This window comes from Idiotropiscis lumnitzeri, chromosome 7 (assembly GCF_059441095.1).
Source record: "Idiotropiscis lumnitzeri isolate Australia: NSW breed Sydney's pygmy pipehorse chromosome 7, RoL_Ilum_1.0, whole genome shotgun sequence".
In the NCBI taxonomy this organism is placed as follows: Eukaryota; Metazoa; Chordata; class Actinopteri; order Syngnathiformes; family Syngnathidae; genus Idiotropiscis; species Idiotropiscis lumnitzeri.
In genome coordinates this window covers 14,167,402-14,180,248 of record NC_142397.1, presented here as the reverse complement: position 1 = coordinate 14,180,248, position 12,847 = coordinate 14,167,402, and the positions used below count along the sequence as shown (strand labels likewise).

General features: G+C 39.0%; 1 protein-coding gene across 9 annotated transcripts in view; it reads left to right on the top strand.

Annotated features, from left to right (window-relative positions):
* Window positions 1–12,847, top strand: part of LOC148333673 (uncharacterized) — a 119,597-nt gene that overhangs the window by 93,970 nt on the left and 12,780 nt on the right. For 5 of the 9 annotated variants that reach the window (XR_015844246.1, XR_015844247.1, XR_015844245.1 and 2 more), the window contains exons 3-4: window positions 2,113–2,319; window positions 4,334–4,387. Coding sequence is in view for 2 of the 9 variants with exons in the window: in XM_088300728.1 (XP_088156854.1) it covers window positions 2,146–2,319; window positions 4,334–4,387 (228 nt within the window). In the remaining 7 variants the exon portion in view is untranslated. Of the gene's footprint in view, window positions 1–2,112; window positions 2,320–2,390; window positions 2,540–4,324; window positions 4,388–12,847 lie in introns of all 9 variants that reach the window. The other 4 variants (XR_015844243.1, XR_015844241.1, XR_015844244.1 and 1 more) reach the window with 2 other exon arrangements.

Here is a 12,847-nt window from a genome sequence, read left to right as displayed (position 1 = left end):
CACAGAGACTGCAAAGCATATTCAATCATTATCTTCCATTATTCCTTCGACATTACCCCCGTAGTGAAATTGAGCAAATACGGGCTGAATAATACCGCCTTAGAACAGCTGTAAGAGTATTCGCCGCTGACAGGCACAATGGTGTGATAAAGTACATGTATTGCTCTTGTTTTCATTTGTCAGAGTCTATTTTCACTCTGCAGTCCAGATACTGTTTTTCTTCCACGGTTCACAATTTAGTTCTCTGTTTTCCGGAGGCTCTGTGATTGGAGTGGGAACTTTTGGATAAGAGTCATCCAAGCATGGCTTTGCCAAAACATATGATAATGAGCTTTTGTTGGCTCGATGTAAAAACTTCCAGTGTATGCAAGGGTGCGAGGTGGAGATGAATGGAGGTGGAGAGCAAGGGATGAGGAGAATGAAGAGAAAAGGAGGGGAGTAGCGGCGGCGAGAGAAGGAGCAGTGCCCCGGTGCTATTGTCCTGTCTGTCAGCTGCCGGAGGGGATGAACAAAGCAAACTGGTGGCCTGTGGCATATCAAATGTCTGTCTCACTTGCTCTGACTCTTAGCCGTGTTATTCACTCTCCCACTCAGTACATTCACTCCGGGAGATGTGTGACTCTCTTGTGTTTGTCTCATTCTTGATCTTTTACCACTTTACACAATTTCCAGTCTCCTTCCCCACGTTTCGCAAGGTCTGTCCAAGGTGGGGTGGCAACCACTGGAAGGTGGATCTCTGGATGACAAACACTACACCACCAGTAAGGAGGTCAGCGCAAGGCCGGTAAACTCCACACCGGTCGCTTGGCACCGAGCTGTGGGGGATGGACGTAGTGACACTGTGCTGCACCTGTACGCCAGGCACTGGACCGTGTAAAACAATGTTTCCCAATATTTACTGGGCCAAGGCAACCATTTGCATAATAAAATGCAACACCTCACCAACAAGCAAAAATGTCATAAAAAGTTGGAACGTTGATTTCATTTTAATTTACTCACAAATTTAATTATTCCAGTAATGTGCCATTAGTACCTTCAAAGCCTTCTCTGCAGGCCCACGTACTATCAGATGTCTGGCTTCCAGTCGTTTATGTTTTTGCATGCAAAGATTTTGTCCAACACCTTTTTAATCTTGAGTGCAGGCGTCGACCACGCATGTAACGTTGTCGTTAATGTTTCTTCATTTAGCCAATACGATTTTAGATTCACTGCTGAACGGCAAGTGATTTTCACTGTCCTCTCATTGGCTCAGCTACGGTTAGCTTCTGATTGGTGGAACTCTATGTACATAAATGCTTGATTCATGATGGAGATCCATGTCGGAGCATGATTAAAAATTCACTTTCAAGGCGCACTTTTCAAAAAAACCCTCAAATTTATGAAGCTAGGTTAAGGAACATTCTTGCTGGTTTGTTTCAATCCTGGGGCCACTTTCAAAGTGTGAATGGAACAGTACACACAGACAGGTAGAAGTCTCTACATTAGCATCTCTGGTGAGCATGATGTGACTTACATTTTTATTTTGATAAATACCGATAAATCGTTCATCCATAACAAAGTGCTTGGAAGGGAGACTACTGACAATCGTCTGTGAATCTACAAAGTTGTTTTATAATATATAGCTGTTTTTTCTTTTGGTGTACATTTACTTTGTGACGCGATGCCATTATTCAGAGGTGGGTTTGGTCACTTGTTTTTAAAGAAACAGCCTGTCAGGATACGTTGCATAGATAGATGAATGAAGATCGACTTTAAATTCATGATGATTGACAGACAAATTCAGCGAAATTGGATGGTTTCCAGCAGGACCCCTGATTGTCTCTCACAACACAAAGTTTGGGAATCACCGGTTTTAAGAATGAGTTGCTGAAAACAGCAGACAGACTGTATGCAAAGAAACCATTGATGGGGCAAGGAAACAGTTTGTAATTGAGAGATAAAACAAAGTGCAGCGCTCACAATAGTGATGACATTCATGCATTCACTAGTTCCAGTCTCCCACCAGGATGGAGACTCCGGTTAAAAAGGAGCAACACCTCATGCCACAAAAACTTCTTTTTTAAATTCTATGATTAAACTCATCTTGGATTTTGATTCATTATTTCATTACAGGGGGTCCTTGGTTCACGACGGCCTTGAACTCTGATGACCTGTCACATGTTTCTGCACGGCCTTTGGGAGTATCTGGAGTATCCCTTGAGTGTGGAAAAACAAACTCCACTCATGAGTCAAACCTCAAATCTGGCTGTAAGACAGCGTTGCGAACTACTCTTTTACTGTGCCGCAAAAACCAAACTGGTCATAAAAATCAAGCTCTGGGTGAGTATTACATAACAGGAGAGTAATGCATGTACACTCTGTTAACATTCTGTTCTGTATGTCTTTTAAAGCAAAGATGAAGCATTGGTGCTTTCTTGTTCTGACTGTACGGGACTGCCTGTTTTGCCTCCTGGTATTAATAAGCTAAATGACCCGAAGAGCATGCAGTGTAAGGGGAATCCCTACTTGTTTGGCTCTTTATACTCTGACTCATGTCGAGGTGAGAAGTGGAAATAGCGGCTGCTGTTTTTTTTTTTCACAATCTCTCATCTATTCCACTCTCCTCTTCCTGATCAACTGCTGTGCTACACTCTCCTGTCAAATACCTGTGAGGGAGATTTTTCTCCCGTTAAGTTGGCCGAACATTTGTGGCCTTCAGATAACATTCCAACAAAAGCAGACCTCTGCCTCAATCTCGGTCATCTCTTGCTCACACTTAAACTGTTTCTCATATGAACTTTGGTTTGACTTGCTGCTTGCTGATGGTCAGGAGTGGAGTGACTAAATAAGCACTGGAAGAATACCCGGTGGGCCAGACTGCTTAATGAGCCTGCGAGAGCTGGTCCGCTTAAGGCAGAAAACCCACGCAAAACATGTCTCCTAATTTGATTTTGTAGACATATTATGACAGAGTCCGGTTTTGTTATACTGTGAGCTATCTTAAATTCAAATAAATTAAATAATAAAATAAAATTTAATGAGCCTATTTTTTTTAATTCAACTCGGCGAGAAATTTAACATATTCATACTTCGATATTTTATTGATTGAGTTTGTATGCAACAATCATCTTGGATATAATGTGTTTCAAACTCTTGTTCTATGTGTAATCAATGCCAGCTTGAGGTCTGCGATCGTACCGGTACATCCGTAAAACCTCTCTCCTTTGAGCTTTCAAAGAGGGAGATGGGCTTTTGCTGGCTTTTTTTTTCTTTAATCATAATGAAAACTGATTAATTTGTGGCTATTAAATCCCATCTGTTTGTTTTAGTCTGTTCATTAAATGTTAAACCTGTTCAGTCCGGGACCTAAAATGTGCTTTGATTTTGATAGCCCAGCTATATTGAGTTAGCTTTACAATGGCCAATCGCATAAGGAAAGACCATGGCTCTCACCTCAACATATATTATCATAGAAAGATATTTTGAAGTGGGAGTTTTGGTTTATTTTGTAAGCAATGAAAATTTCTTTTACAGTATTTAGGGAAAATGCAACCAGTCAAAAACTTGATATGTTTGAAGTAGTGCCAGGATCCAGTAATGTGCCCACTATAACTGCTGCTATTGCTGAAAATACTTCAAACAGTCTTGTCGGATTGGAATGTTGTTGATTTTGATTAACAGGACTGTTTGCAATTGGAAGAGATGGCTCATAGCAAGATTAATATCAATTACCACTGAGGAACTGTTGAATGTTCTTGAAACTACTTGCTTTAGTTTATTATGGTGCTATTTCAAACTTGTGACTATAGAAAATAGTATTTTTACTTTGCTTTCTTCATGTGCTCGTTTTGCTTGACATATCATTTCCGTTTTCCCAAAGATTCTTATTCGTTTTCATTTGAAAATGTCAGAGCATGGCGGATAATATAATAAAGCATGTGTTTAACAACTAAAGACCATTTAATCTCATTTAAAACTGATGCAGTGTGCGCAATGAGCACGTGTTCAACCCAAATAGGCCCTTTCATTCCAAACTACTGTTCAAATTAGCTTGAACAATCAATTGTACTCAAGCCTGTTGTTGTTTCATATCCCGATTGCTGCTGAAAGTACATTCTTTAAAATGTTTAATCTGAGAGAATTCTGAGAAACATAAATGGCCTTTCCAGTGTGAACAATATGTTGATGGAAAGATAACATGGCCGCTGCTGCTGCTGCTATTTGTTGACAGGATGCAGGCCGGCTTTAACCTTTGACTCATGCCAGTGGCTAACTACGACCTTCCAACCCCCTGCTTTGTGTTTTTCTTTTTCTTCTTCCTCTTTCCTCTTGTTTTGCCATCGAGATATCCCAGGAGGTAACAAGACCTGCGGTTATGCTGTGTTTCTCCATCGCGACACAACATACAGTAAGTGTTTTGGCCAAGACTCATTGTTCCTTTATGAATTTTACCCAACCTTTTAATCGTTTTTTTTTGTCCTTCTCTTAGCGCGGGGAATGTGATTCATTTCATTAAGATGTCTCCCTATTTGTAATTGTGTTAAAAAGCAGTTTTTCTTTCATTTATTTCCTTTTTTTTATACCTCATTTTAGCAGTTTGGGTAAATGTACTTCTTATGATGATTGATTTTGTTGCTATTTGAACTAAGCCAGGTCAGACACCTTTGGCCATTTGGTGATACATTACGAGTACTCCAACCGCCACCCCTCCTCCTCTTGTTAGCCTTCATTGGTATTTTATTTTGAACGCAGTACGGCGAAAAGCATAGCAAATATGCTGAGTGAATCCAATGTGGATTCTTTTTGCTTGGCTCTGTCACATTCACACGTATGATCAGATTTACTGGACGCAGCTTCTAAGATGTTTGTTGACAGATTGTTGAATAAAATTTGCACATGTTTGCGTGTTTGGGAAAGAATCTGACTCTGCATTATGCAGTGAGGCCTGCGCTTGAAGTCCTGTCTTGTTAAGTGCATGCATGGACCCATGGGGAGTGTTTGCGAATGGAACTGGGGTGAAGGTGATTTATGGCCTATATTTTAGACACCTTGGAGCTGAACTCTGACCTGGGTGACGGATTGTTCTGCCAGCTTGAGTTAAGTGACACCACCGGTGTGCACAAGCATACAGGGAAGCCTTTGTTTATGTAACAGATTAAAAAAAATAATTTCGAAAAGTCTTGCATACGTTTAAACATTGGAGGTTTTATTTGAATCATCTAAACTCAACAAAAATAGTTTCAGAGCAGATGAGATGAGATTAATTGATAAGTATGAAGACTCGCTCCGCTGTCCCTGAAACAAATGATGACATCTCCCAAGTGTATGCTGTCTTCCTCGATTAACTTTATGGTCTTAGGGGGACATAAAAATGTCACACAGATGGATCACAACTTATTTTGGGGACTTTCCCCCCTTTAGGGCTGAAGAGGGAAGGCTATGTAATTCAAAAATAAACATTTACTGTTTGATTAAGTAAAGTTGGTGCACATTTTAAGAAAATGAAGTGTAGCTTGTCTTAAAAGGCTCATGGATATGTGGGCCATGGAAAGAATTCAGTGAGTGAATGTGGGAGTATATGTCCTAATAAAAAGATAAAATTACATAGCTGCGTGCGTGTGTGTGTGCGTGTGCGGGGGTGTGTTTGTGCGTGTGAATGAGAGAGTGAGGGAGAGGGAGAAAGAGAGAGAACTGTATTTATGAAAGCTCGGGTCAGGGGTTATCCTTTCTAAACTAACCCCCACCCAACACACACACAAATGCAAATTCACAAACATTCCTTTCCTTAATGACTAAGAGTTTTGTCTCCAAACTCAAATACTTCTTTGAAGACCCAAGAGAAACAAAAAAGAGAACAAGAATAGCTACTCTTTCTCGAGCGACTAATCCCTTGTCCTCACCATGGTAACACACGGTCAACAGAAGGTTCAGAGGTCAGCAGGTGACCTCCATTGGTCCCATCTGGGCCAATGTGGCGACAAGGGATGATGATAGAAGTTCTTGACATGGTGGAATTAAGAGGAGAAAAAGAGATCTCAAGTTATAAGACAACATCCCCATGTGATGCTGCTCCATGTGCCACTGGTTGTGTTACAAAATACTTATATTGATAAGTTGGCCAAAAACTGAATGAGAAGCGAGGAGGTGGAAACAAAGCCCCGCACACAAAGGAACATAGAGATGAAGTGTGTAAAACATTTTTGAGTAAAAGAGACGATGAAAAATAAGACAATATAGCTATTATGTAGTTTCATCTCATTGGGCCTCTTTCACTAACCATGTCTGTTATTTTGCCACTTCATACAGGAATTTGTGCTGGAAAGTAAGTCAAGCTAACCCTTATAGATTGAAAAGTAATATATATATAAACTAAAAAGAATTGTTCCTCCAAAAAGCCTCTCAGAATGCATTGTGTTAGCATGTTCGCAAATGCGTCCATCGGGTAGAACTACACTGCATACAGTTCATGTTCAACCAAAATATGAACGGGTTCATGAACTTTTGTTCATTTAACTTGCTCGGGTACAATACTGGTAACTGATTTTTCCAAATCAAGTCGATAAAATTACTAATGCAAGCTAATGTCATTGTCCTGATCAAAACATACAAAGTACAAAAAAACTCGTTTTTGAATGAAAAACGGGCCATCCTATATTTAACTGTGTTCAAATGTTTTAAAAAAATCTCCAGTTATTATATAATTATTAATAGTAATAGTCATATATATATATATATATATATATATATATATATATATATATATATATATATATGTATATATATATATATATATATATATATATATATATATATATATATATATATATATACATATATACATATATATATATACATATATACATATATATATATATATATATACATATATATATATATATATATATATATATATATATACATATATATATATATATATATATATATACATATATATATATACATATATATATATATATATATATATATATATATATATATATATATATATAAATGGTCTACATCGTAACACAATGACTCATTTTACAGTATACTTAACCATATTTACAATTTTATATGCTCTGGAAAACTTTGGGAGCGCACGCACAGCTCGCTGGATCTCTTCATCAATTGAACAAGAAATGTCCGATCGCAAAAAAATGTGAAGCGTAAAAAGTCCTATTTATTTGCAGGACCCATATGAAAGGATGAAATTGTTTGCCTGATGTCTCATAGGCGACGAGGTTGCATGTTGATGCGAGACTACAGTCAAGAGGTCGAACGGCCTTGTGGCTTCTATGGCTACAAGTAAAAAATAAAAATAAAATCACAGATGGCGAGGGACTGCGCAGCTCCAGTGTGCTCAAGCAGCCTGCATGGAGCAGTAAATTATATGGTTTCCACCTCAAAGGCAGTCTACTGAGTGTTCAACAATGTACTGACTGTATGTGATTTCTCCAGGTGTTTGGACACATGACTGTCCCCTTTTTTTAATTCATGTAGCATAATGATAACCTGCTGTTTACTTTCAAGTGAAGTTCAAGGTTGAGAATACTGCGTGAAGAAATAAGAGACGCTGAGACTCTAGTGACTGTAAATTTAAACTATGCAGAATGATTACCTTTTCGCTGACATTTGTAGGTGACATTCCAGGATTATGTCAAAATGATGAGACAGATAATGAGCTCTTGAGGGACAAAGCAGCAACGTGTCTTGTACCATTCGCTATATTAAATGATCAAAGTCATATTCTGTGTAGATAGTCCGAAAGCACTCGCACCTTAATGACCTCATGGGAACAAATATTTTCTGAATTTGAATCCAAACAAAGAATGATACATTATTATCTTGCAAATTGCTCAGATATTGCCTCTCCAAATGAATGAGGTTTTTCTCTCTTTTGTTAAAAGTTTGTTTTATGTGGAGCTGTGCTCAACTGTTTAGTGATATTTTAGTCCTTTATATTTTGCTTTAAAAAAATAACAAAAGAAAGTTAATATTTATTTACGCTTAGGATTGTACTACATTTTCATAATCCATAATTTGACAAAAGCAAAGATGCTATACCCCCAGGCAGAAATTTCTGAGTGTAGTTATTCCAGTCAAATATGTACTTTCTTTTTATGTACTTTGTCTTTTTAAGGAATAGTTTTGGCATGGCCACAAGCTGGGAAAAAAAGAATATGATCAAATGTCCAGAGGGACCAAATGAGTTGTGAATTGTTCAGTTGAAGAAATATTCATTTGAAGAATACAAGGCCATTCAATCATTGAGAAATTAATATTAATACTTATTGGAGTCTTTATCTCACTAACGTGTAATGTATCTCTGTAACAGACAGTGGCAATAGAAGCAAATTGTAAATAAACCAAAGTGTTTTTATTAAAAACAACTTTATGTTTCATATGAAGACTACCTACTGTAAGGTACGACATTCGATTAAGAAAAAAAAAAGAAATCCCTTTTACCTGTGAAGTAGCATGAGAATAACCTCAGGTGGAGATGTGAGAAGGAGGATGTTCTTTGTGTTGTCATCTCCTGTGATTGGCTGAGGGGAAAGGCTCATCTGACTGAGGTGTTTGGAGAGTGTGAAAGATGAGGCGTTTCATGGCTTACATTTCAACCGCATACATGAAAATATGTGCCCCTGAACCGTGAAAACCGCGATAAAGCAATAGAAGGGAAGTTCTCTCTCTCTCTCTCCCTCTCTATCGCTCCTTCTTACACGCACGCACACTCTCTCAGCCTAACACGCACTATCCCCTTGTGGCTATACCTGTCAAAGTATAGTTCCCCCGGTTCATCCCGCCATCCCGTTTACCTACTTCTCATCTGCCCAGAGGCTAAGCAGGGTCCTTCCTGTCACGTGAGAACCAAGGAGAAAGAGGCGAGTAATATAATACATGAAAGTTAATACACGGGGTTAGGTCACATGAAAAAGACTTGATGAGACTGAAAAGTTACATTTGGAAAAGCATCAAATAAGGTATCACCCAAGATGTCTTTGCCCTGCATATCTACAATGTATAATTTCATAATACAGCTGATGCATTATCCATTGGGTCGTTGAGGACAATGAAAAACCAATACGTCAAAAAATAAATTAATAAATAAAGAATGAAAGAAATTCCTTTTGCAACAGCTTAAAGTTAGATAGAAATTAGATAAGCAATTTTTCGTGTTATCCTTCTTTAATTAATCACCATTTTGGGGTCAGCCCTCGTAAGACATTCAATAACTATGTTGGTCATGTTTTGGAAGAGTTTTTATTATTGATATTATTTATTATATTGTGTCCATCTACGCGTAACTGGTAAGCTGCTCATTGAGTTGAAGTCTCAGGTGATGCGTCACTTGGCAGTTTAAATTCCTGATGTTTGTACAAGTGTTGAGGTGGAGGTTTTTTAACTGCGCAAAGTATATACTGGATTTGGCAATGTAGTTACTATATTACCATTTAATTTCTGGTTACAAATTTAGAAGAGAAGTGAATAACTGTGACACTGTGACAGCTCCTTGGTGATTGTCCAAAAACTTGTGTTTGTGTGTGTGTGTGTGAGATCATAGTGTCATTCAGAGGAGTCCATGCGGGTCGATGCCCATTTATTGCTGCTGTTGCTTTGCGGTAACCCAATAAGGCCTATATTAAATTTGACATCTGGACTCAATGTGGAGGAAAATGGTTCATTTAGAAAGAACAAGAAACACACTTGCACCATACAGAGTGACATGGACGACTACTTGTCGGAGCAAGCAAGGGAACAGTGACTTAAGCTTGGCAGATGACTCTGTACTGAATAAAATAGGGATGAGTTGGAGCACAGAAAGACAGATAGGAAGAAAATAAGGAGCTCAGTGGAGGCTCATCTGGGGTTCCCATGGTCCACAGAGTGAGCTGACTGCATGCGCTCACATGGTTGAAAGTGTGTCTGCAAGACTGCATTAGTGTCTATGTGACACTGGAGTCCCCCGAGCAAAGAGGTCTCACTGTGACACCTATTATCCACATGAAACATGACACACCACCAGGAGGAAAGACATAACGAGAAGGGCGGGGGTGGACGCATTTCCCCTTCAAGCGTCTGTTAGACTCAGCATCGATTGTATCGTGACATTCAACCATCTGTCTGAAACTGAACTACAGTGTCAGTTTGTGTATGTGCTTGACACACAAGGCCTTGACATATTTTATGTCAATAGGGAAACAAGTCTGTACTGGGAGTGGCTTGGATCATCATAATGGAAGTTTCTTTGTTGTGTGACATGTGTGTCTGAAAATGTAGCTAGCTAGCTATTTTGATTATTTTATTATATATACATTAATGGTCTTCAACAAGACAAAACAACAAGTACAGAGGCCTTCTTTTGTTCATTAACCCGAGAAGTTTTCAGCCATAAATGCATTTACTTACCATGGAGTTAGTTTACTTTAAACATGTAAACGCTAGCTGATGAGCATATAATGATTGACATGACTACTAACCAAGATCTGCATGAAGACTGGGTGAAGCGTCCTGTTAAATGAAGTGACAATTTATGGAGCCTCGAAAGCCTGCCGCATCGCAAGCGTTGATGCCAAACAAGACTCAACACAATGTGTGTCAAAAATGTACATGAGCTTTCACCCAAAAAAGAAATAAAATACATTTCATAGGTTTTTCAACATTCGGAAAGCATCAAGAGGGTGGATGCTAAAGAGAAACACAAGTGACTGCGTAGAGGAAGAATACATGCTGACTACGGATATGAAATCCTTCAGTTTCAAAATCTAAATATGTTTAGGTTTCAAAATGATAGAATACTTGTCAAAGTAACATTGATCAATGTCTGACAAATCCCCCCCCCCACCAACCCAACGAGTAGAGATAGATGCCCAGAAACAATGTCTAATAATTTTAATTCATAGGAGAGAACATTGTTCAAAGACTACACCCAGAACATCACGTACTTCTCAGATGCCGATATTTTGTACAAGACAATCATTTACGCACGTTTTAGTGCACGCACAATTTATCATTCTGCTGTTAGTATTCTTTGGCTTTGCCTATGATTGACTAACCGAAGGCAGCATATACAGAACACAGCAGCAGGTACTGGATACAGTACGTCATCAGTTATGCTCTCTGCTCCAATGACTAGACGACATATTTGCAGTAAGCACCGTCGACTGTAACTAAAGACTTATTTTTCTTTTTGTTTTCACACATGTATGTAGTCAACAGCTGTAACTCAAGCGTTCCAATGACTGTTGAGAATATTCTTGCGCAAGTCAAGTTAACCTGCCAATAGTTGATTTTGTTGCCAATGGCGACAAGTGACTATAACAGCATGTTGGGTTGGGCATGCAATCAGAAGCTTGGTTATGTAGATAAGAACAAGGTTTGGTGCATTCTGTAGATGTTATCACAGAGGGCTGAGGGTTGGACTGCACTTGGTGGGTGTCATTGGCTCCCGTGTGGTAGAGGAGGGGGTCATACATTTTGGTATAAGACGGGGCTCCTCGGAGGGGGCTGACTGGAGACATTCTAAACCATACTTTCTCTCTTTCTTTCGGCCTGCTCAGGTTTCCTGAACGCTGCCAGCTACAAAGCAATATAGAGCCAAAAAAGAGATGGAGCACAAGTGCAAGGGTGGGGGTGGGTGTTTAATGTGTGTGTGTGTGCGTGTGTGTTTGGGGGGTGAGGAAAGGGAGTCTAGAGTGAGAACAGGGGTGAAGGAAACTAAAGGTATAGGGTGGAAGTGAAAATGATGAATTCATTTATAGAAGGGGGACCTATAAAATGATTGAATATATCAAATGCAAAAAGTAAAGAGGTGTAGATAAGATAAGATAAGGGATATTGGAAGTTTGAGACGAAGATAGGAAAGAATAATACATTCGGATGGTTTTAAAAAAGGGGCGTCGTCTGAAAGTCAGGCCCAGTCTTTCTGTCTCTTTCACTCTTTCTTTTAGTGGGAGCCGTCAAAATAATGGATTGTCACGCTAAAAGGCCGGATACAAGAGGGCAAAGAAGTTGCCCGGGCAGGGGAGTTGGAGAAGGAGGGGGTAATTGTAGAAGGCCAGGGGGGAGGCCACTTTGGACAGACGGGGGTGAACACACTGAGAGTTCAGCTATGCTTCCAAGGCAATTTATTCCCTATTACGGAGTGGCGACAAAACATTGTGCGAGACCAATTGTTATTCCAGTGCTGAGATCACACTATTGACTATTTTGCATTTCAGCTCTACTCCCTCCAGCTTTTAGAGATACAAACATAGTTGTTTGCAACTAAAACTGGCTTAGACTTGGAAGCATCTGACAAAAATGTTTGCACTCTTGGTCAGAGGCATTTACTCACCACATTGGCAAAACAATTATTCAAACAATCTAATAAAATCAAAAACAATAGCTGTATAAAATTGCCTTTAAAATATAATATTCGTCCACTTTTGATTGATGCTGTCAGGGGTTATACGTTTTAAAATGCTTTTAATTGTGTTTGTAATTTGCTGTGGTGTAATTTGGCATTTGCCCTTTTCAGCTTGTCAAAAATGGTTTCCTCCAGAGCTCAACTTGAGCAGAAAGAAGTGGCAAAATGAGTGGAAAATGTCTCAACCACCAAAGTTATTGCAGAAATAATAAACTTGCTTACTAAACTGATTGGCTTAAGTACGAAAGTTGTTCTAAAACTAAAGAGTAAAAAAGGAAAGAAGGAAAAGAAAATCATGATCGATGACCAAAATCACAGAACATTACTCCGTCATTGTGTATCTCCACTCACTTCTCCTCCAAAAAGGAAGAAGTTGAAAAAAATCTGACTGCAATTGTGAAACCAATGCATCTTCCACACAGTCAGCTACAGAGTGCAAACCTGGAACCATATGAAGTA